Source organism: Myotis daubentonii, chromosome 2 (genome assembly GCF_963259705.1).
Source record: "Myotis daubentonii chromosome 2, mMyoDau2.1, whole genome shotgun sequence".
NCBI lineage: Eukaryota > Metazoa > Chordata > Mammalia > Chiroptera > Vespertilionidae > Myotis > Myotis daubentonii.
The window spans coordinates 48,871,305-48,894,814 of NC_081841.1; the positions used below are offsets into that span (position 1 = coordinate 48,871,305).

The window sequence follows — 23,510 nt, forward strand, 5'->3', positions numbered from 1 at the left end:
GACAGTTGTGGCCACCACCCACTACTCTTCTGTAAGGCAGGGTTTGCCTGTGTCCCACCACCTGGGCCCTGCTTTCTTCCTTCCTTGGCTCTCCCAGCAGGTGGGTTTTGGGCCAGTGGCCCAGCCATAGGGAGAAAGCTCCCTCACCATAGCTACTTCCAAGGAGAACGTTACCATGGGGATGGGATGAAAGTGGGCTCTGAGGGAAAGGCAAGTGCACTTTGGCCAACAGGGATGGGTGAGGGGGGAGTTGTGACCTTAGTCACCCAGTTTTTGGTCATTCTTGGCAGTGAGTATCCTAGACAGGCCAGGGATGGGAAACAGAGGGAGAAGGCCCCATCATGGCATGCTGCCCTGAGACAGAGCAGCACAGACTGGTGTCAGGGTGAGGTGGGGATAAAATGGGGGTTGTGGCCAGTTCCTTATCATGGTGGTGCAGGGGAGGGAGATCCCCACTAGGCTCTGGACATGTGGACCTGAATCAGGGGGGAGGTATGGGTATCTGTCCCTGAGGAATAGGTGTGTTTTTCCTGCCCACCTGTTTTTCCTTTCCTAACTCTGGGCACCAGCCAGCAGCCACTTCTGGAATGGTGGGGACATTCCCAGGTGAGGTCCTGCCTTCAGCCTTTGCCCTCTGCCCCGACTTGAGTCTCTCTGTCAAATAAACAGCAACTCCTCATAACTGAGGTCTTCAGGGACTGGGGTCAGCCTGTGGCCTGTAGATATCGGGGACCTGGTGTTAGGTTGGGCAGGGAGAAAAGGTAGGGGGAAAGGGGCTATACTGGAGAGTGGGTGGGAAGGGCTGTTGGGCAGCAGCCATCCCCCGGCCCGGTCACCCAGCCCTAGAGGAGCAGCCCCACCCAGGCACCACCACAGGGTGCTGTAGTCAGGAGATCTCATTGCCAAACACCTCCAGCACAAGAGGTGTGAGCTTCATGCTGCACTCGGGCTGGAAGGAGAGGCAGCGGTACTGCTTGGAGTGCTCCTCGTTGAGGCTACGCAGGTCAGCCAGCTTCTGAATCATCTTGGCATAGAGCAGGTGGCTGCCTGGGGGTGGGTGGCGGCAGCGGATGTAGGTCTGCAGTGTGTTGGACAGGCGGTCCTGGATGGCCTCGATCAGTGCAGCATCCTGTACTCCGGGACGGTCTGTAGGCACAGGGAGGCAGGAGGAGGAGGTACAGGAGCTCTGAGCTGGGTCCTTACTATTCAATCTCCCCACCACCCTTTGGTCCACATAGACAGACCCCCAACTTCAGCATTCTCCTAAGTCACCCCTGTATGACTACTGACCTGTGACATCACAGCCCTTAAAGCCTCTCAACCACTTCCTATTGCATTTAGGATCAAGCTGCAGGTAATTTTATGGGCCCATCTGGCCCTGTCCCTCTATCTTTAGTCTTTCCATCAGAGTCTTTGGCCTTCAGATACACTTTTATGTTCCCTCTGCCTGGAACTCAACTCTTTATCTTTGCCTGACTTTTACTGATCCTTCACATAACAGTTTAAAAGACTTTCAAGAAAGCCATTCCTGATAACTCCCTACCTCCATGCTCCAGACTACATCAGGTTCCCTCCTTTTATTATACCCATCTGTAGTATCACACACTTCTTTATTTTTTTAAAACTCTCATTACATTTGAAATTAGTTGTTAAATAGTATTTGTTTCATGTCTCCTCTTACACTTCATGGGAGAGAAATCGTGTTTGCTGCTGAATCCCTATGCCCAGCATAGTACTTAGTACCTGGTAGGTGCTCAATAAATCATTGCTGAGTGTATGTATGAATGAATGAGTGAATGCTGGCTGGAAAGGGGAGGGGAGCCCATATCCATTCCTTGGTTCCCCAGCCTAGGAAAGCATCCCTGGGTAGAAGTCACTTACTTGTTCCCTGAGTAGCTGAGACAGGGCTGCACCACTTTGGGCCTCATCACCAAATATAACATCCTTAGGACCACAATAACCTCCTCCTCAGCCTCTCTCCCTCTTCCCATCCCAAACAGGTAGAAGAGTCCATGGATCACAGCCCACTGCCCCCAAAATTAGTCAGGTATACTGTCTAGGCAGAACCATACTTTGGTTCCCAGGTTTGTTTTTGTTTTTGTTTTTTTACCCTGACCCCTAGGAGAGCTCAAGTGTCAAGGAAGTTCGGTGTTATTCACACAAGAGCAAACCCTGCATATTGGGACTATCCGGGACTCTCTGTGGTCTGAGAAACCCCGTCTACCTGGCTCCCAAGAATCCCACCTATGAATCACTAACCGCCTCACTAGGTAAGGCCAAGGACAGTGGGCCTCAGTGTACAGACACCATATGAGCTTTGCAAACGCAGCACAGTGGTTGTTTCCTAGTCTGTCTGCCTAAAACTTGCTCACTTCTCTCTTAAGACAGCCAGGCGGCTCTCACCAGGACTTCATTTCCCCTATTCCCCATGTCCCAGGTCCCTGAGTTCCTCACTACTAGGCCTCATACCTGGGGAGACAATGCAGATGGCCATGAGCAGGACATGCTCTTCCTCATGCAAGTTCAGTTTCTTTAAACCGACCTGGAACTTGATGAGTGGCTCAATCAGGTCCAGGCTGTGTCCAGCTATGAGAGAGAATGGTCAGATGCTGTGGGCCGAACTGAGGAGACACCCATTGCACCCCACCCCACCTCCAACCCTGACCAGGCCTGACCCTTGCCTTTCTCTCCCTGTTGCTGCCTGAGCAGGGCCCATGATCCCAGAGTGGGTGGAGCCAGAGTCTGGGAGCTAAGAGAGGGTGAAGACAGAGCCCAGACACACCTTTGGTCACATCACTGATGCGGTACTTGTAGTCCTCGGCCCCACAGGTCCAGGACATGTCGTCCATGGTGAAGGACTGATTGGAGCGTAACATGATGACTTCGATGGCACTTGACTTCAGCAGCACAATCTGGTCCTCAGCGGTCAGATCTCTGCCAGGGAGGGCGGAGGTGAAGGTTAGATCTGCAAGTCATGCAAACCAGTGTAGTGTTTTGACAGGTCTATACTTGCCAGGTAACCAGTATGTGCCCTGGATCCTCCATTGAGGAGCTTAAAGCCTAGTTGGAAAGAACAAGACTATTTCTTGAGGGAGACAACTCAAGACTGTATGTCAAGATAAGAAATGAAGTAGCTCAGCTAGTAAAAAAGAGGAAAACCCAGTGACTTGCCAGGATCTCCCAGTTCTAATCAACGAGCGGTATTTTAGTGACAGGAGGATAGAGCCTGAGGAAGCTCCCAGGGTTATGACATGAATATGTGGTCTACAAATGTATGGCCAGAATCATCTTCAACAGCTCCCATGCTTCCCCCCCACCCCCCTCCTCCTGTCCTTCAGTCCTTCCTAGTAGTAAGGTCAGCCAACTCTGTCTCTAGGACATCTCTGGAACCCTTGACCTCATTCCCACTCCCAGATGATGGTTATAGCTCCATCATCTTTTTTAGTTGCCTCCTACTAGAATTCTGGAGTCAAAACTCTTGTGTCTCTCATTCATCTTTCTTACTGCTGCTACAGGAAAGGGTCACACTCCTGTGCTTAGAAATCCTCACTGATTATCAAACACCCAGGGTCAAGCTTGTACTCCGTAAATTAGCTCCAACCTGTCTTTCTAGCCCATTTCCCATTGCAAACCCCACCAACCCTCCATTCGAACAACTGTGGACCACTCCACGTTCCGATGCTGTGTCCTCACACCACCATACCTCTGAGCATGTGACAGCTGCAGCCAAAAATGCCCTTCTTCTTTCCCCCCATCTGGTCCTTCTGATCCTAAATCTGATGAGGTCTTCCTTGGAGTTCCCCACCCTCTGATTCTCTTCAATAGAATTGGAGCCATTCCCTTACAACCCCCTACACATTGCTTGTACTCCTATTTTGTCTTTCTCCCTTTGGCTTTGTTTTTCATATGCCTGATCTGGACCTTAACGGTAAGCTACTTGAAGGCCAGCATCACCTCTTAATTACCCACACACGGATCACTTAGCCCTGAGCACAAGAGAAAGTCAACAAGTATGGGCTAATGGATCAAAAGTCCAATGTCTCGTTCCACTATTCTGCATCATGAGCTGGGCTTGTCTGAACAATGACAATAAAAAAGCAGAGCCTGCAGATCAACTTGCTTCTGTTTTTTTCTGCCCTCTCTTCCTGACTCTATATTTCTGCCTGGATATCCTGTAGATAGGCTGTCATCCTCTCTGTGGCTATACTTTGGTTCATAAAAAGATGATTAGGGTGACTAGCAAAGAGTCTACATTGAAAAAAAACCACAGAGTGGTAGAGTTGGAAGACCTCTCTTAGAGGCTATGTGGTCCAGTGTCTTCTTCAGCATTCCTGACACATGGTTCCCACACAGCCTCCCCAGGATTCTTGAGTCAAGGAGCTCATGGCCTCTAGATTCAGCCACAAATCTGTTAGCTCTTCATTAAGAGTCTTTATTCTGTTGATCTATAACTCACATGGTGACACATTGCTTGTACTCCTATTTTTTCAAGGAACACAGAACCAGACCTTTCCATTAGCTATGGGCATCCCTTTAACCTTTTAAAGAAAGCTACCATGCACCCCTTGCATCTTGTCCAGAATAGACAGCCCTAATGGCACGGCATCTAGACATCTCACCATCCTTGTCACTTTTCTCTAGATGCTCAATCCACACTTAAAAAAATAGAAACACCCTCATTTGGGTTTTAATTCATTATATAGCTAATACATGTTCATCATTACATCTTTAGAAAATACAGAAAAAATATAAAAACAAATAAAACTATTCATAACCACAACGAACATTTTGGTATATTTTCTTACCTTTTTTTCTACGCAAATATCTTTTTAACATACTCAAGTTCATAGTAATTCTGTCCCACTCCTTTTTTTCAAAATGTTTTTATTAATGTCAGAGAGAAGGCGATAGAGAAATATAAACATCAACAAGAGAGAAACATTGATCAGCTGCCTCTTGCATGCCCCCTACTGAGGATTGAGCTCACAACTTGGGCATGTGCCCTGACCGGGAATCAAACCTGTGACCTCCTGATGCATGGGACATGCTCAACCAACTGAGCCACACCAGTTAGGCCTGTGTCCACTTTTTACATCACTAAAATTTCTTTAGCCCAGTTCATAGAGGGTTGGAGAATGTTATATTATATCAACATACTAGAAGTTATTTAATCAGTCTCCTATCCACTTATTTTGGGACATTTAGTTGCTTCTAATTTTTGTTATTACAAGTAATTTTGTGAAAATTATCTTAGAACATAACCCTTTGTTCAATGGCCCACTAAAAATTAATGTCCAGAAGTGGTCAAACATCCCATGGGTGTTTGGCCAGAGAGATTGCTGGGGAGACCACTGCCTATTGTAAAAGGCGAAAGATTTATGCGATCTGAAGAGAAACCAGAGTATATAACACTGCCTATTGTAATCTGGACTTCTATGAAAGCAAACCTAGGATGACCTTGAATTACTACCCATGGCCTGAAAATACAGGGCATTTCTAAGTGCAGCTCACAGCCAGAACTGGAACTGGTGGGGGTGAGGGTAGAGGTGGAGAAATCCTAAGAGACCTTGTTCCTGCTATGACAGACACCAGCACAGTCTGTCTTCCTCCCTGGGCCTGTGTAGTGTTTATACCCTGATCAGTTTTTGCACCTGTGGCCGCTTCTGGGCACCTGTGATGAGCTCTGGAAATGTGTCCCAATCCTGGCTTTCCCACCCCCCAGGCAGAATCCAGCCCCTCCCACCTGTATTCCCACGGCCCCTCTAGCAGGCCTCTCTAGAGCTCTTATCTCCTCCCAGCAGTTGTTTACATGTCTATCTCTTCCATCAGACTCTGATCTGGGAGGACAGAGATTGTGTTCTTGTCAACTTTAATCCCTCACAGTTTATGTAAGAAAGCAGCTGGTTGGATAGATGAACAAGTGAACGCAAAGGGAAGGACATCGGAAACACTTTGTCCCTCAGGTCTGAGACTCAGGAAGGAGCCCCTGGGAATGGAAATGACAGTGAGGTTGAAGGCTCTTAGCCCACAGGGCCGGGCTCCAGCTGATTTGGCCTCGTCTCTCATGCACCTCTCTTGGCAGTGAAACCTGTGGTCCATGATTCCCAGATCCAGAACTGCTCCTGGCCCCACTTCCTCCATGCATTTCTTTTGCAACACGGAGGGAGGGATATTGGTGGGGTGCAGACTGAGAGTCTGAGGGAGGCGGGGAGGGAGTCAGGAGCAGGGCCCAGGCCACACCACAGCACTGTTCATACCCTACAGTCCATCCAATCCTACCCTACTTTGGTCCCATGCCCACATTAGAGTCTCATCCTGTTCTCCCCACCACCCACTCACCCACACAGATGTCTAATCCTGCCCTCCCCACACCCTCCACCCCTGCCTACAGGCAACAAGATCAAAGCCACCAAGGACATAGCCACTGTTTTTGCACTTCTTGGAAAAACAGAACTCCTAAGTACAGAAACCGGCAGAACCGGAGAGCTAATGGGCTGGCCCCACCTGGGTCCCCCCCAGAACAGTGGTTCTCAACCTTCCTAATGCCGCGACCCTTTAATGCAGTTCCTCATGTGGTGGTGACCCCCGACCATAAAATTATTTTCGTTGCTACTTCATAACTGTAATTTTGCTACTGTTATGAATTGTAATGTAAATATCTGATATGCGGGGATGTATTTAGGCGACCCCTGTGAAAGGGTCGTTCGACCCCCAAAGGGGTCGCAACCCACCGGTTGAGAACTGCTGCCCCAGAACCTGGGCTCTGGCCCTCTTCCAGGCTCCACATCACCTCTGTATCCACATCAGTGTGCCCCCAAGAGCTCTTTCCCAGGCCTGCTCCATTTCTATTGGAACAAAGTCCGATGAGTGACTTCTCAAGGACTGCAAGGCTAGACAAAGGAACTCTGGAAATGAGGCTTGAAAGGGAAGAAAAGTGAAAGACTTCAACTCATCCTCGGGGAGAGAAATTGAAGAACTGGTAGTGTTATTTGTGTAAGCGTATATGTGCCGAGGTTAAGGGATAGGGGCCAAGGGCATGGGAGAAAAATAGGGGTTTGGGTGACGTAATGGAGGGGGCTGCCACGGGGTAATCTGGTTAAATGAGTGGCTTTCTTTTCGGGACCATTTCCCTTGTATGCCATCCCAGCCACCACTTAGAATCACCAAATCCTAGCATCAGATGGCCTTTCATCCCCCTCCCCACTTGGCAGGGAAGGATGGACCCTGCCTAAATGAGAACTGCTCCCTTAAATTAAGATGAGAGCCGGGTGCTGCCATGTATCCGTTGGCACCCTGAGGTGTTTTTTTCCTATGGCTGTTTACATAAAACAAGACTCTGGAACACATGGAGTTTGCAAACAATAACATGAAGAGTGAAGGAGAAAGTTGGAACTTGTACTGAGCGGAATGTGCTGTCTGTTCCAAGGAAAGGGTAGATCCCAGGCCCCGCACAACGCTGAGCTCACAGGTGACGGCAGCTCGCTCCTGCCTGACTGCCAGAGTGCTCCTTCTTCCCTTTGCTACAACCAAATGTACAATGCGGTAAGCGTCTCAATGCCATTTGATGTTTTTTCTTCTTTACAATTTTCCCATTAATTCTAGGGGAAGAGCATTGGAACGCCCCTGGTATTTGGAGTGGGGAGAGGCATAAAATAACACAGAGCCAGTGGTCTTGGGGCAGAAACAAACTGGGAAGTGCTGGGTTTTAGCCTTGTGAATCACCAGTATCTAGCTGGCCTTGTGGTAACTTAGATAGTAACTGATGACTTCCCTATGTAGCAGGGAGGTTCACAAAACAATAAATGGTACCCCATTTTAGTTTCCATTCAGAGCTGACCAATGTGAAATTGTTTTCTGGCTCCAGCACTGAATCTGAACATCAGTATCTAGGAGCCATTATGTGCCTGCTGCTACAATTGCAACTATTGTCATTACTTGAAACGATTGATTTATTTCTATTTCTCAATCACATTGTATATGTATATTATGACAATGTTCTAAATCAGCGGTTCTCAACCTGTGGGTCACAACCCCTTTGGGGGTCGAACGACCCTTTCACAGGGGTCGCCTAAGACCATCGGAAAACACATATATAATTACATTTTGTTTTTGTGATTAATCACTATGCTTTAATTATGTTCAATTTGTAACAATGAAAATACATCCTGCATATCAGATATTTACATTACAATTCATAACAGTAGCAATATTACAGTTATGAAGTAGCAGCGAAAATAATTTTATGGTTGGGGTTCACCACAACATGAGGAACTGTATTAAAGGGTCGCGGCATTAGGAAGGTTGAGAACCACTGTTCTAAATGAACTTTTAGAAAGAATGAGGATATGAATATACATACATATAGATGTAATTACCCCCCCAACATATCTACTAAAGGTGTCAACTTTTAACTATTTTAAGACTATTCGAGGTGGTACAGAAGAGGAGGAAAAATAGCGGCCGAATAGGCAGACATGTCCCGGAGCAAATAGAAGGAGCAACTAAATTGAATAACATCAATTGGCAAATTAGACACACCTGGCAAGACAATTTGCAGCCAGAAAGGGCCGAGGACGCCTGAGAATGGTAGGATCGGGGATCTGCGCAGGAGAGAGACGTGTGACCACTGGGCTGAGAGGGTCAGAAAGAAGTTACACTGCACCAAGTCCGTGTCCCTTGGGGACAGGTGTAACATCCGACTGCGGAAAGGAAGTCCACAGGGCTGCTGGCAGCTGGGGAATCTAGATCTAAGTCCACAGCCATGAGAGGCTGCGCCCAGAAAGGCGGCCTGAAGAGCTGCCCAAGCTGCACAGTGCCGGAGGGGGGCAGGGGAGAGAGAAACTCGTAGTCATGTGGCTGTTTTGCTTCTGTTTTGTCTTTGCTTTAATTCGCTAAACCTAATTCATAGGACCTTTCTATTACAAACCCTCAGCCAAGGCTGTGGCGCAGGTAGAGGTGCAGATTTGTGGAGTCTGGAGAGAAGTGGTAGAGGAGAGCAGGACAGGGAGAGGTGACCGGTAATCTGGCACTGAGACATTCCTGACCCTCCACACCTAAGCAGGCATTTTCCCCTGAAGAGCCAGCCCCTCCCAGCAGCTTCAAGGCAGCTAATACAGCCACATCCAGCCTACACCAGGAGCTTTTCAAAGGAAACAAAGACTCTGAATAGGGAGAACCAAGATGGCGGCATAGGTTAACGCCGGAGTTTGCTGCTTTGAACAACTACTTCAAAAGTGAAACCAAAAAACGGAAGGGACATCACCCAGAACCACAGGAACGCTGGCTGAGTGGAAGTCCTACAACTAGGAGGAAAGAGAAACGCACACGGACACTCAGAGGAGGCGCAGTGCTGAAGTCAAATTCTGAGGTGCGGAGTGCGCGGAGCGGGCTGGCTGCGGAGGACGTGGTTGGCGTTTTCAATCCGGAGGGAGTCGCAGACTCTGAGCTCCAGATACAGGCGAGTCTTTAGGGACCCAGACTCAAACGGGAGAAGCGGGACTGTCTGGCTTTGGTCAGAGCAAGTGCAGCTTTCTCTCCCAGCTTTGCAGCAGGTGCTGGGACTCAGAGAGGCAGAGCCCCTGGGGACAGGACTGAGAGCCGCCATAACTGCTCTCTCCGGCCCACCCTGTTGATCTTGTGCGAGCCGCCCCGCCCAAGCCCTGCACAGAGGCATTTGCCGGATAGCCTCAGGCAAAGGCTAGATTAGCACCTCCCTAGAGGACAGAAGTTCTCTCACTGCTGACCCAGCTGATTCTCATAGCCACTTGGCCTGGAGGTCAAACCCTCCCTGGAATTAGCTACAACAATCAAGATTTATCTATAAGACTGCGAACAAAGACCACTAGGGGGTGCACCAAGGAAGCATAACAAAATGCGGAGACAAAGAAACAGGACAAAATTGTCAATGGAAGAAATAGAGTTCAGAACCACACTTTTAAGGTCTCTCAAGAACTGTTTAGAAGCTGCCGATAAACTTAATGAGATCTACACGAAAACTAATAAGACCCTTGATCTTATATTGGGGAACCAACTAGAAATTAAGCACACACAGACTGAAACAACGAATATTATACAGACGCCCGACAGCAGACCAGAGGAGCGCAAGAATCAAGTCAATGATTTGAAATGCGAGGAAGCAAAAAACATCCAACCAGAAAAGCAAAATGAAAAAAGAATCCAAAAATGCGAGGATAGTGTAAGGAGCCTCTGGGACAGCTTCAAGCGTACCAACATCAGAATTATAGGGGTGCCAGAAGATGAGAGAGAGCAAGATATTGAAAACCTATTTGAAGAAATAATGACAGAAAACTTCCCCCACCTGGTGAAAGAAATGGACTTACAGGTCCAAGAAGCGCGGAGAACCCCAAACAAAAGGAATCCAAAGAGGACCACACCAAGACACATCATAATTAAAATGCCAAGAGCAAAAGATAAAGAGAGAATTTTAAAAACAGCAAGAGAAAGAAACTCAGTTACCTACAAGGGAATACCCATACGACTGTCAGCTGATTTCTCAACAGAAACTTTGCAGGCCAGAAGGGAGTGGCAAGAAATATTCAAAGTGATGAATACCAAGAACCTACAACCAAGATTACTTTATCCAGCAAAGCTATCATTCAGAATTGAAGGTCAGATAAAGAGCTTCACAGATAAGGAAAAGCTAAAGGAGTTCATCACCACCAAACCAGGATTATATGAAATGCTGAAAGGTATCCTTTAAGAAGAGGAAGAGGAAGAAAAAGGTAAACATACAAATTATGAACAACAAATATGCATCTATCAACAAGTGAATCTAAGAATCAAGTGAATAAATAATCTGATGAACAGAATGAACTGTTGATTATAATAGAATCAGGGACATAGAAAGGGAATGGACTGACTATTCTTGGGGGGGAAAGGGGTGTGGGAGATGTGGGAAGAGACTGGACAAAAATCGTGCACCTATGGATGAGGACAGTGGGTGGGGAGTGAGGGCGGAGGGTGGGGCGGGAACTGGGAGGAGGGGAGTTATGGGGGGGAAAAAAAAGAGGAACAAATGTAATAATCTGAACAATAAAGATTTAATTTAAAAAAAAAAAAAGACTCTGAATAGCCCCAAAGAGCCCTCAGGGACTGAGTGGAAGAGGGGCCGTTCAGTCCCAGAAAGCAATGCAGCACGGCCCCCACCTAAAGCCCTGTCAGAAACAGATGCTTGAGTGATCACAATTGACAGCAGGCAGACAGGCAAAGCGGGCAGATGGTCCCGCCTGCTTGCAGCCAAGGCTGTGGAGATAGACACAGAGGAGCGGTGGATCGCTTGGAACTTCAACACGGTGCTGACTACCTAACAGGAAACTGAGAAGTGGCAGACAGACAGAAGAATGAGATCTTAAACCAGCCCCCATGGGGCATTAAAACTCAGCTGAAGCGAGTGACACTTCACTTTTTATTTTATTTTTTATCTTTTATTAAAAAATTTTTTGTTTATTTTTGTTTTTTTACCTTTATTTGTATTATTTTTTCTTTATTCTATTTTTATTCTTTTTTGTTATTTTATTTTATCTATTTTTTCCACCCTTTTTCTTCCTCACGTCTTCCTTTTTCATCCTGTTTTCTCTTCTCCTGTCCCCATTTTAGTTTTTCTCTTTCCTTTCTTTTTAGCCCTTGTTAAAATTGATCTTCTTTATCTGCTTTATTGATGTGTTATTATTATTGTAGTCTCTGTTGGCTTACTCATATATCTAATTTCCTCTCCCCTCCTCCAAGTCCATGCACCCCTCTCTTTTCTCTTTCTTCACTAGTCAGTTTTTTTATGTTTTTATTTTCCTTTCCTCTCTTGCTCTCTTCTTCTCCTAATTGTTTAATTAGATTCACTCACTAAACTCAAGTCTATCTGCTCTCTCCTCTATTCTCCTTTTCCAAAAATAAATAAATAGCTAAATTAAATTTTTTTTTTAAATATTTTTATTGATTTCAGAGAGGAAGGAGAGGGAGAGAGAGAGATAGAAACATCAACGATGAGAGAGAATCGGCCGCCTCCTGCACGCCCCATTGGGGATCGGGCCCACCACCCGGGCATGTGCCCTTGGCTGGAATCGAACCTGGGACCCTTCAGTCCGAAGGCTGACGCTCTATCCACCGAGCCAAACCAGCTAGGGCTAAATTAAATTTTTTTTGTTCTATCTATCATCTATCTATCTATCTATCTATCTATCTATCTATCTATCTATCTTTCTTTTCTTCTTATCCACTCATTCTCTTTCTAACTCCTCTATACTGAACTGTGGTCCTTCCCTTATTCATTCAATTTCTTAATCTTACTTTCTGTATATAAGCTCTGCCTCTACAGATTCTGTCCTACCCTTTTTCTGGGTGTTTGTTGTTTGCATTTTTTGGTTTATTTGTTTGTTTGGTGGTGTTTTCTCCCCCTATATTTATTCTTCTTTTTCTTTTCTCTCTTACCTTTTTTTCTTTTCTCAATATCACTTTTGCTCTCTTTTCTCTCTCCTAATTCTCTTTTCTCTGATGGTCACTTTTATTGGGATTATCGGTGTAGTGAGTACATTCGTGTTTTCTTCCCTTTGTGTTGTGTCTTGTTGAGTTGTATTTTGTGCTGTTCAGTCAACATGGTAGAGAGCGATCCACATAACTAGACACCCTGAGAGGAGACTTCATCCACGAACAGAACAATAATACTTGAGACCCAACTACATCAAGAAAATGCAAATATCCCAAGTAGGGGGCATCCCTAGAACTCAGCCCAGAAGACCTGAGATATTGCACCATTGGGTCCCACAAAACATCTACTTATAAGACAAACTCAAAATATCTGGGTGGCATAGCAGTTTAATCTAATACATAGAAACAATCACAAAGGAACAACAAAAATGGGGAGACAAAGAAACAACCCCATACGAAAGAAAAGGAGGAATCACCGGAAAAGGAAATAAATAAAATGGAGGCAAGCAATTTGTCAGAGAAAGAATTCAGAGCAATGGTTTTAAGGATGTTGAAAAGACTGGAAGACAAATTCAACAACATGTGTAAGAATCAAGAGAAAATGAAGAAGAATCAAGAGGAAATGAAGAATGACATAGCTGCAAAGAACACAATGGAAAGTTTCAACAGTATACTAGAAAAAACTAAGGACTGCATCAGCGAGTTAGAAGACAAGGTAGAAAAAAACATGCAAGCAGAGCAGCAACTGAAAATAAAACTTAAAAAGCAGGAGGAGAGCCTAAGGGAGCTTTGGGACAACATGAAATGAAACAACATCCACATAATGGGAGTGCCAGAAGGAGAGGAAGTGGAGCAAGAAATAGAAAACCTGTTTGAAGAAATAATGACAGAAAACTTCCCTGATGTTGGGAAGAAAAAAGTCACACAAGTCCAAGAAGCACACAGAGTCCCAAACAAGATGAACCCAAAAGACCAATGCCAAGACACATCATAATTAAATTGGTAAACATCAACAACAAAGTAAGAATCTTTTAAAAAAATATATATTTTTATAGATTTCAGACAGGAAAGGAGAGGGAGAGAGATAGAAACATCAATGATGAGAGAGAATCACTGACTGGCTGCCTCCTGCATGCCCCCCACTGGGGATTGAACCTGCAACCCAGACATGTGCCCTTGACCAGAATTAAACCCAGGACCCTTTAGTCCTCAGTCTGACACTCTATCTACTGAGCCAAACCAGTTAGGGCCAAAGTAAGAATCTTAAAGGCTGCCAGAGAGAGAGACAGACATTTACCTACAAGGGATCTCCCATCAGGCTATCAACTGATTTGTCAACAGAAACACATCAGGCCAGAAGGGAAAAGAATGAAATATACAAAGTGATGCAAAACAAGGGATTGAATCCAAAAATACTATACCCAGCAAGGCTATCATTCAAAATTGAAGGTGAAATCAGGAGCTTCACTAATAAAAAAAGGCGAAGGAAGTTTATTACCACCAAGCCAGCAATGCAAGAAATGCTAAAGGGACTGCTTTAAAAAAAAATAAATAGAAAGGGAAGAAGGAACACAGGCATAAAGAATAAAGCTGGCAACAAAAAAGTACCTATCAATAATAACTTTAAAAGTAAATGGATTAAATGCTCCAATCAAAAGACATAGAATGGATAAGAAAATATGACCCATATATTTATTGTCTCCAAGAGACCCCCCTCTGAATAAAGGACTCACACAGACTGATAGTGAAGGGATGGCAAAAAAATTTTCAGGCAAATGAAAATGAAAAAATAGCAATACTTATATTTGACAAAATAGACCTCAAAGTGAAGTCCATAACAAGAGAGAAGGAGGGCCACTTCATAATACTAAATGGAGCAATTCAACAAGAGGATATAACTCTGGTAAACATATATGCACTCCATACAGGAGCACCCAAATACATAAAAAGACTTCTGGAAGATATCAAGGGAGAGATCAACAGCAATACAATCATAGTAGGGGACTTTAATATGCCATTGATACCACTGGATAAATCCTCTAAACAAAAAATCAGCAAAGAAACAGCAATCCTAAATGACTCACTAGATCAAATGGAATTAATTGACATCTTCAGAACATTTTACCCCAAAGGTACAGAATATACATTCTTCTCAAGTGCACATGGGACATTTTTAAAGGTAGACCACATATTGGGACACAGGCAAAGTCTCTTCAAATTCAAGAAGATAGAAATCGTATCAAGCATCTTCTCAGATCACGATGCCATAAAATTAGAAATCAACTACAATAAAAACAATGAGAAAAAAATCAAACACTTGGAGGCTAAATAGCATGCTATTAAACAATGATTAGGTTACCAAAGAGATCAAAGAAGAAATAAAAAGCATCCTGGAAAAAAATGACAATGAAAACACAACAATCCAAAATCTATGGGATATAGTGAAAGCAGTCCTGAGAGGGAAATTCATAGCTCTACAGGCCTACTTCAAAAAACAAGAAAAAATGGTAATAAATTATATAACCCTACCACTTAAAGAATTAGAAAGAGAGCAACAAGTAAAGCCCAGGGTATGCAGAAAGAAGGAAATAATAAAGATCAGAGAGGAAATAAATGGCATAGAGACAAAAAAAAAAAAAAGGAAAAGAAAAGAAATACAAAACATCAATAAAACCAAGAGCTGGTTCTTTGAAAGTATAAACAAGATTGATGAACCTCTAGTCAAGCTCACCAAGAAACAAAGAGAGAGGACCCAAATAAACAAAATCAGAAATGAAAGAAGTGAAGTAACAACTGACCCCACAGACATACAAAAGGATTGTAAAAAAAATACTACAAACTACTCTAACAAACTGGACAACCTAGATGAAATGGACATATTTCTAGAAAAATACAATCTTCCAAAACTCAATCAGGAAGAATAAAATAACCTGAATAGGCTGATAACTATCGATGAAATTGAAGCAGTAATCAAAAAACTTCCAGCAAACAAAAGCCCTGGTCTGGATGGCTTCACAGGGGAGTTTTACCAAGCACTCAAAGAAAAACTAAACCTATCCTCAGATTATTCAAAAAAGTTCAAGAGGAAGGCACACTTCCAAGCTCTGTCTATGAAGCCAGCATTACCCTAATCCCAAAACCAGGTAAAGACACTACAAAGAAAGAGAATTATAAGCCAATATACCTGCTGAACATAGATGCTAAAGTCCTCAACAAAATTCTAGCAAATCAGATCCAGCATTACATTAGAAAGATCATACACCATGAACAAGTGTGATTTATTCTGGGGATGCAAGGCTGGTACAATATACACAAATCAATAAATGTTATACATCACATAAACAAATTGAGAGACAAAAATCACATAATTATATCAATTGATGCAGAAAAAGCTTTTGACAAATCCAACATCCTTTCTTGATAAAAATTCTCAGCAAAGTGGGACTAGAGGGATCATACCTCAACATAATAAAAGCCTTATATGACAAACCTACAGCCAACATCATACTCAATGGGCAAAAACTAAAACAATTTCCCCTAAGAACAGGAACAATACAGGGATGCCCACTCTCACCACTCCTGTTTGACATAGTACTAGAAGTACTAGCCATAGCGATCAGACAAGAAGAAGAAATAAAAGGCATCCAAACTGAAAAGGGAGTAAAACTGTCATTATTCACAGATGACATGATATTATTTATACATAGAAAACCCTAAAGATGCCATAAAAAAACTACTAGACTTAATAAATGAATTTGACAATAAAGCAGGATACAAAATTACCACCCAGAAATCTATGGCCTTTTTATACACCAATAATGAACTCACAGAAAGAAAAACTAAAAAAAAAAAAAAAAAAAAAAAAAAAAAAAAAAAAATCCCATTAATCATTGCAACAAAAAAATTAAGATACCTGGGAATAAACTAAACTAAGGAGGCAAAAGACATGTACTTGGAAAACTACAGGACGTTGAAAAGAGAGATAGAGAAAGACATAAGCAAATGGAGCAATATACCGTGCTCATGGATTAGTAGAATAAACATAATTAAGATGTCCATACTACCCAAAGTAGATTCAATGCAATTCCCATTAAAATACCAATGGCATAATTCACAGACCTAGAACAAACTCTCCAAAAATTCATATGGAATAAAAAAAGACCCTGAATAGCCGCAGCAATCCTGGGGAAGAAGAACAAAGTTGGAGGGATCACAATACCAGATATTAAGCTATATTACAAAACCACTGTTCTCAAAACTGCCTGGTACTGGCACAAGAACAGACATATAGACCAATGGAACCGAATATAGAACCCAGAAATTGACCCAAGCCATTATGATCAATTAATATTTGACAAAGGAGGCAAGAGCATACAATGGAGTCAAGATAGTTTCTTCAATAAATGGTATTGGGAAAATTGGATGGTACATGTAAAAAAATGAAAATAGACCACTAACTTACACCATACACAAAAATAAACTCAAAATGGATCAAGGACTTAAATGTAAGACAGGAAACCATAAAAATCTTAGAAGAATCCATAGGCAGCAAAATATCAGATATATGTCATAGCAATATCTTTACCGATACAGCTCCTAGGACAATGGAAACTAAGGAGAAAATAAACAAATGGGACTACATCAAAATAAAAAGCTCTTGCACAGCAAAATAAACCATCAACAAAACAACAAGAGAGCCCACTGCATGGGGGAACATATTTGTCAATATTATATCTGATAAGGGTTTAATCTCCAAAATTTATAGGGAACTCATTGAACTTAACAAAAGGAATATAGACAATCTAATCAATAAATGGGCAAAAGGCAGATCAGTGGATTAAAAAACTGTGGTACATCTACAGAATGGAATACTAGGCTGCTATAAAAAAAGAAGGAACTCTTACCATTTGCAACAGCATGGATGGACCTGTAGAGCATTATGCTAAGCAAAATAAGCCAGCTGGAGAAAGATAAATATCACATGATCTCACTCATTTGTGGAATATAATGAACAACATAAACTGATGAACAAAAATGGAGCCAGAGACATAGAAGCATTGAACAGACTGTCCAACCTAAGAGGGAAGGCAGGGGTCTAAGAGATCAACCAAAGAACTTGTATGCATGCATATGAGCATAACCAATGGACACAGACAGTAGGGGGGTGAGGGCATGTGCTGGGGGTGGGGTGGGAGTGGCCAGGGAGAGGTCAATGGGGGAAAAAGGAGACTTACATAATTCTTTAAACAATAAAGAATTTAAATTTTAAAAAAATGGACAAAAGACCTAAATAGACACTTTTCAAAAGAAGACATACAGAAGGCTAAGAGACATATGAAAACATGCTCAAAGTCACTAATCATCCGAGAGATGCAAATCAAAATGACAATGAGGTACCATCTCACACCTGTCAGAATAGCTTTCATCAACAAATCAACAAAGGACTAGTGCTGGCGAGGATGTGGAGAAAAAGGAACCCTCGTGCACTGTTGGTGGGATGCAGACTGGTGCAGCCACTGTGGAAAACAATATGGGGTTTCCTCAAAAAATTAAAAATGGAACTTTCATTTGACCCAGTAATCCAACTTCTAGGAGTATATCCCAAGAAATCAGAAACACCAATCAGAAAGGATATATGCACCCCTATGCTCACAGCAGCACAATTTACAATAGCTAAGATTTAGAAACAGCCTAAGTGCCCATCAGCAGATGAGTGGATTAAAAGACTGTGGTACATCTACACAATGGAACACTATGCTGCTGTGAAAAAGAAGGAACTCTTAACATTTGCAACAGCATGAGTGGACCTGGAGAGTATTATGCTAAGTGAAATAAGCCAGTGGGAGAAAGATAAATATCACATGATCTCGCTCATTTGTGGAATATAGTGAACAACATAAACTAAAGGACAAAAATAGACCCAGAGACATAGAAGCATTGAACAGACTGTCCAACCTCAGAGGGAAGGCAGGGGAGGGTAGAGGGGATAAGAGATCAACCAGAGGGCTTGTATGCCTGCATATAAGCATAACCCATGGACACACATAGTATGGGGGAAGGGCATGTGCTGCGGGGTGGGAACGGCTGGGGAGAGGTCAATGGGGGGAAAAGGAGACATGTAATATTTTAAACAATAAAGAATTTTTTAAAAAGCAGTGGTACATTGACACAATGGAGTACTACTTGGCTGTAAAAAATAATAAAAAAGACTATTTGACACAGCATGACACTTTAAATACGAGTATTATACATGCCATTAAAACACTTGAATGAGTGAAAGAAATTTGTATGAATGAATCCATAACAGGATCTCTACTCCAGTAGAACTCCTTATACTTATCCTTTTGGGCAAAAAGGTCTCAGTACGGTTAGGAAATGGCCTTGGGTGAAGGGTATATTGGGTGAAGGATGCCCAGATCTTAAATGCCGGTAAATCTGTCTCCTCCTAGGACTCCTAAGCGCCTTCACAAGTCTTCGTGCCTAACCCTCTCTCCCCTCTACCACTTCATTCTGGTTTCAGAATTTAGTGTGGAGGGTTAACGAGGGCTTAACTTAAAGGCATACTGTGAGGATTAAGCCCAAGCCAGCTGAGTGGACACAGCAGTGAGCTAAGAGTTCCAGACCTGGTTCTGACCCACGGGCTCCAATGCTGGGAGTCCTGGCATTGGCCACTATACCTTCCTGGGCTTCTGTTTCATCATCTACAGGGTGTGGGGCATGAAGAGCTCTCTCAAGTAATGCTGGAGGGTTGCACTTCCTAAAATACAGACCCCTGGGCTTAGCCCAGAGAGTCTACTTAGGAGGTCTGCGGCAGGGCCTCACTCTCTATTTTGGGAAGCAGTGGATTTGTGATCTTCAAGCCTCCTTGCAACGCACTCCAGGATTCTAACTCTATTCCCCAGGTGTCCCCAAATCTTCTTACCTGAACCCTGGGATCATCTTGGCAAAGCCAATGACCTTTTGGATGCTGTAACTGACCAGGTCAGCCAGGTGGGGCAGCATGGAGAGGTGGGACAGGTCTAGGGTCACAGAAGAGCTATCTGAGTTTTCTTCGCTCAGATCCAGGTTGGAGAAGTTGGTCGGCTCCATCAAGTCTGAGGAAGGAGGAGGGGAGAAAAGGAACTCCTTAAGGATACTTGAGCCTGGCTTCCTCCTGCTGGGCCCTGTGCGGACCTCCCGTGCCCTGGCAGCTGGGCCAGGTGGGAATCCCACAGTGACCGCCTCTCCCAAGGTCACTCCTCAGCCCAGGCTTCCCTCTAGGATTCCCCGTCACTTCTTTCAGCAGAGCGGGGCAGTAAAACCCAAAATCACAGATACTCCAAAATGAGACTTCCTCAAGTCATGATTTTATGTTCTGTGTGTTGTTCCTAATGCTGCCAAATCAAAGCTAATTTGGAACCAATAAACTTGTGGGAAGCAATGTTTAACCTCACCAGTGATAAAAAAAAAATTTGTCACATAAAACCTCGACACTTTTCACCTATAAACTAGAAACAAACATGCTTAAATGTTGAGACCAATATTTATGAAGATGCAGGGAACTAGGCAATTTTGTGCACTAAAGGAGGCACCAATCTTCGCAAGTCACCTCGCAAGCTATTGACAATTATGCATATTCTTTAACCACTACTCGCACTTCCAGGAATTCATCACAAGGAAGACATTCCCAATAAGTGCAAATATTTAGCAACAAGTATACTGTTATCTTAATGAAAAGCTGGGAAATAATCTAAATATCTGATGGTAGGGGATTTAGATATGTTATTGTACATTCATACCCCAGACTGCCATGCAACCTTTAAAAATAATATTCTGGGTGTATACTGAGTGAAAATATGATACAATGTATTATTGTGAGAAAAAAGTGAAGTACCAGACTGTGTATGGCACAATTCCATTTCTGAATATGCAAATGTGTTTTTTTAAGAAATGAGTCCTGGCCAGTGTGGTTCATTTGGTTGAGCATTGCCCAATGTACCTAAAGATCGTCTGGACTGTAGGTTCAGTACTCAGTAGGGGGCTTGCAGGAGGCAGCTGATTAATGTTTCTCTCTCCCTCTCCATTCCTTTCCCTATAAAATAAATAAAAATAGCCCAGCCAGCATGATTCAGTGGTTGAGCATCCACCCATGAACCAGGAGGTCACAGTTCGATTCCTGATCAGGGCACATGCCTGGGTTTTGGCTCATCCCCAGTAGGGGGTATGCAGGAGACAGCCGATCAATGATTCTCTCTCATCATTGATGTTTCTATCTCACTCCCTCTCCCTTCCTCTCTGAAATCAATACACACATATTAAAAAAATAAAATCAATAAAAATATATTTAAAATACATAAATAAAAATTACAAAATGGGAGAGATACATCACAGTGCTAACAGTGATTAAATGGGTAGTAGGGTTAAAGATTATATATATATATATATATATATATATATACACACACATATATATATATAATTTAATTTTTATTTTCTTAATGTCTACAATAAACATGTACTACTTTTGTAAGATAATTAAAAAATAAAAAAGTTAACTAGTTTGAATTGTTAAATAAACATATGCTTTACTGGTAATACCATGGGGGGGTGAGCATCTCAAATCAATTAACTTATGAGAGGGTATCAAAACTCCTAAATAATATAAAATTATTATTAAAAACTGAAGTACAGACAAATGTGACATGCAGATGGACCCTCATTGATGCAAAGGAATATGCCAATGTCTGGCTCCACTGCCATCTCTGTCCAGCTGGCACTGGGACCCCTGCCACCTGCCCTGAATTTGGGACCCATATCCATCAGTGAGTCTGAAGGTTCTAGTTCCTTGGGGTGGGGGGAGAGGAGGCCCCAGGCTGAGGGCAGCAGGGTTGGGGTTGGCTGAGAGGTAGTGGTTGAAGGACAAGAGCAGGGGAGGATGAGGCAGGAAGATGAAGAGGAAGGCAGAAAAAGAGCACATAAGAAGAAAAGAAAGGATGGGCTGGAGGTGACAGGTCCTCTAGGGCCTTAATGGTCCCCCAGGACTCTGGGGTAAAGTTGGCTGCAAGGGGACTCTTCCATGCCAAATCCCACCTTCCAAAAGGCCCAGGCTCTGATGATTATAGTTAACAATACTGTTTTGAATATTTGAAAGTTGCTAAGAGAGTAAATCTTAAAAGTTTTCATCACACCAAAAAATCTTTGTAACTAAGGTGATAGATGTTCATTGGAGATATATATATATATATATATATATATATATATATATATATATATATATGTATATATATATATGATCATTATGTTGATCATATATGATCAACAGATGGGAAAGCTCTGGGCTCCTCTCCCCGCTCACCAGGGAGCAAGGTGTGTGGTCCTGCTTACCTGGGGAGCCGGTGTACTGATCTGAGCAGGAGGAGGATGAGTCCCCAGAGAAACTGGGCATGTGTCTCAAGGATGACTTTGACAGATGGCTGTCTCCACCCTCAGGCCCTCGAACCGGAGGCTGGAAGGGAAAGTTGGAGTATCAGAAGCTCACATTTCAGGCCACCTTCCTACTTTGGCCTTGATCTCCCACAGGAGTGGCTTTAAGGAAGTTCCATGGGAGGGGGCGGCCTCCCTGAAGTGAGAGGGATGGAGCAGCCTCCATTGTTCCCTTCCTGTTGGACTGGGAGGCCTTGCCCCTCCCCCCCCCCCCCCCCCAGGCCCAGGATCCCCTTGTGGCTCATCCTTCAGGGCCAGTGGGCGGCCTACCCGGAACTGGCTGAAGTCAGCATAGGTGGGGTCGTAGGTCTTGTGGTGGGCGTCCAGCAGGATGGTGATGATGCGCTGCTGCTCCTCCGACAGCTTGGGCCGCAGACTGTCCTTCAAGGCCTCCTCCTCCTTCCTCTTCAGAATCATCTCCCGCTTCCGCTGCACCTCCTCATCGGTCAGGATGACTGCGGGTAAGAAGAGAGCTTTGGGAGGGCTGGGGCTGCAGCTCCTCCAAGAAACCTTCCTCTGGTCTCTAAAGACACAAGATGTGAAGGCTGCCTCCCCCACCACACACTCAGAGCTCACGGAAGGGGGAAGTGGGTTCCTGCCTCAGGGGAGGCCAAACCCACTCTATGGGTAGAAAATTGGATTTTCTATGTAGAAAAGGCAGGTACCTGAGAAAGGAGGAAAAGAGGATCTGAGAGGTGGATGGCCTGGGCATTAGAGAGGCTGGGTGTATGCATCTGGACAAACTATCTGAACTCTCTGGGCTTGTGTTTGGCCCAGCTGGTGTGGCTCAGTGGTTGAGCGTCAACCTATGAACCATGAGGTCATGGTTCGATTCCCAGTCAGGGCACATGCCCGGGTTGCGGGCTCCATCCCCAGTAGGGGCCATGCTGGAGGCAGATGATCAATGACGTTCTCTCACTGTTGTTTTTATTTCTCTCTCTCCCCCTTCCTCTCTGAATTCAATATAAATATATTTTTTAAAAATGACAAGTTTGGACCATGCGATCTCTTCTAAGGCCCCTTTTTTTGTTCCTTCTTTCATAAAATGTGTTCAGGGGTGGCAAAGTGAAATATCTGCCTGGAAAGATGGACTGCTTTGAGAACTGAATGCGATGCATGTTGAGCACAAAGCAGCTGCTCATTCAACATTAATTCCCCCTCTCCTCCCCCTCCCCATATTCCCTGATCCTGAGGGAGACATCAGGGGGAAGAGAGGGTGAATGAGTCACAGTGGGGACAGTCACAGTGTTGGAAGATGGGAGGTGCTGAGAAGACAATCCCATGTGGCCATTCCCACGTCCAACTTTCCAGGCATGGAATCCAGGCATCTGATCTATTCTGACCAGCAGTGAAAGACTTTTCATCTTTGGTTCCTTGCAAAACAATACCTCCCCAGCCTGTCCAGTCTTGAAATTTCTGCCCATGGAAGTTTTCAAGTCCTCTAGAAGTCCCCGACAACCACACCTCATTGTTCTAATCTGAGAAGTTCTCTCCAGCTGCTATCCAAGTGTCTGAAGATGGGGAGACCTCACACCCCTTCATGCCGTGCAGGGGCTCGGGGTGGTGCTGGGGCAGCTGCCTGGAGGGCGGGGCTGGTGGCAGGGATGCCT

At 44.0% G+C, this 23,510-nt stretch overlaps 1 protein-coding gene across 1 annotated transcript in view; it reads right to left on the reverse strand.

Annotated features, from left to right (window-relative positions):
- Window positions 1-23,510, reverse strand: part of VDR (vitamin D receptor) — a 44,023-nt gene continuing 20,513 nt past the window's right edge. The window contains exons 4-9 of the mRNA XM_059682669.1: window positions 22,171-22,355; window positions 21,802-21,922; window positions 19,361-19,532; window positions 2,783-2,934; window positions 2,470-2,586; window positions 1-1,146 (exon numbers count right to left, since the gene is read on the reverse strand). Of these exons, the coding sequence (XP_059538652.1) occupies window positions 887-1,146; window positions 2,470-2,586; window positions 2,783-2,934; window positions 19,361-19,532; window positions 21,802-21,922; window positions 22,171-22,355 (1,007 nt within the window). The 3' untranslated portion in view covers window positions 1-886. The remainder of the gene's footprint in view (window positions 1,147-2,469; window positions 2,587-2,782; window positions 2,935-19,360; window positions 19,533-21,801; window positions 21,923-22,170; window positions 22,356-23,510) is intronic.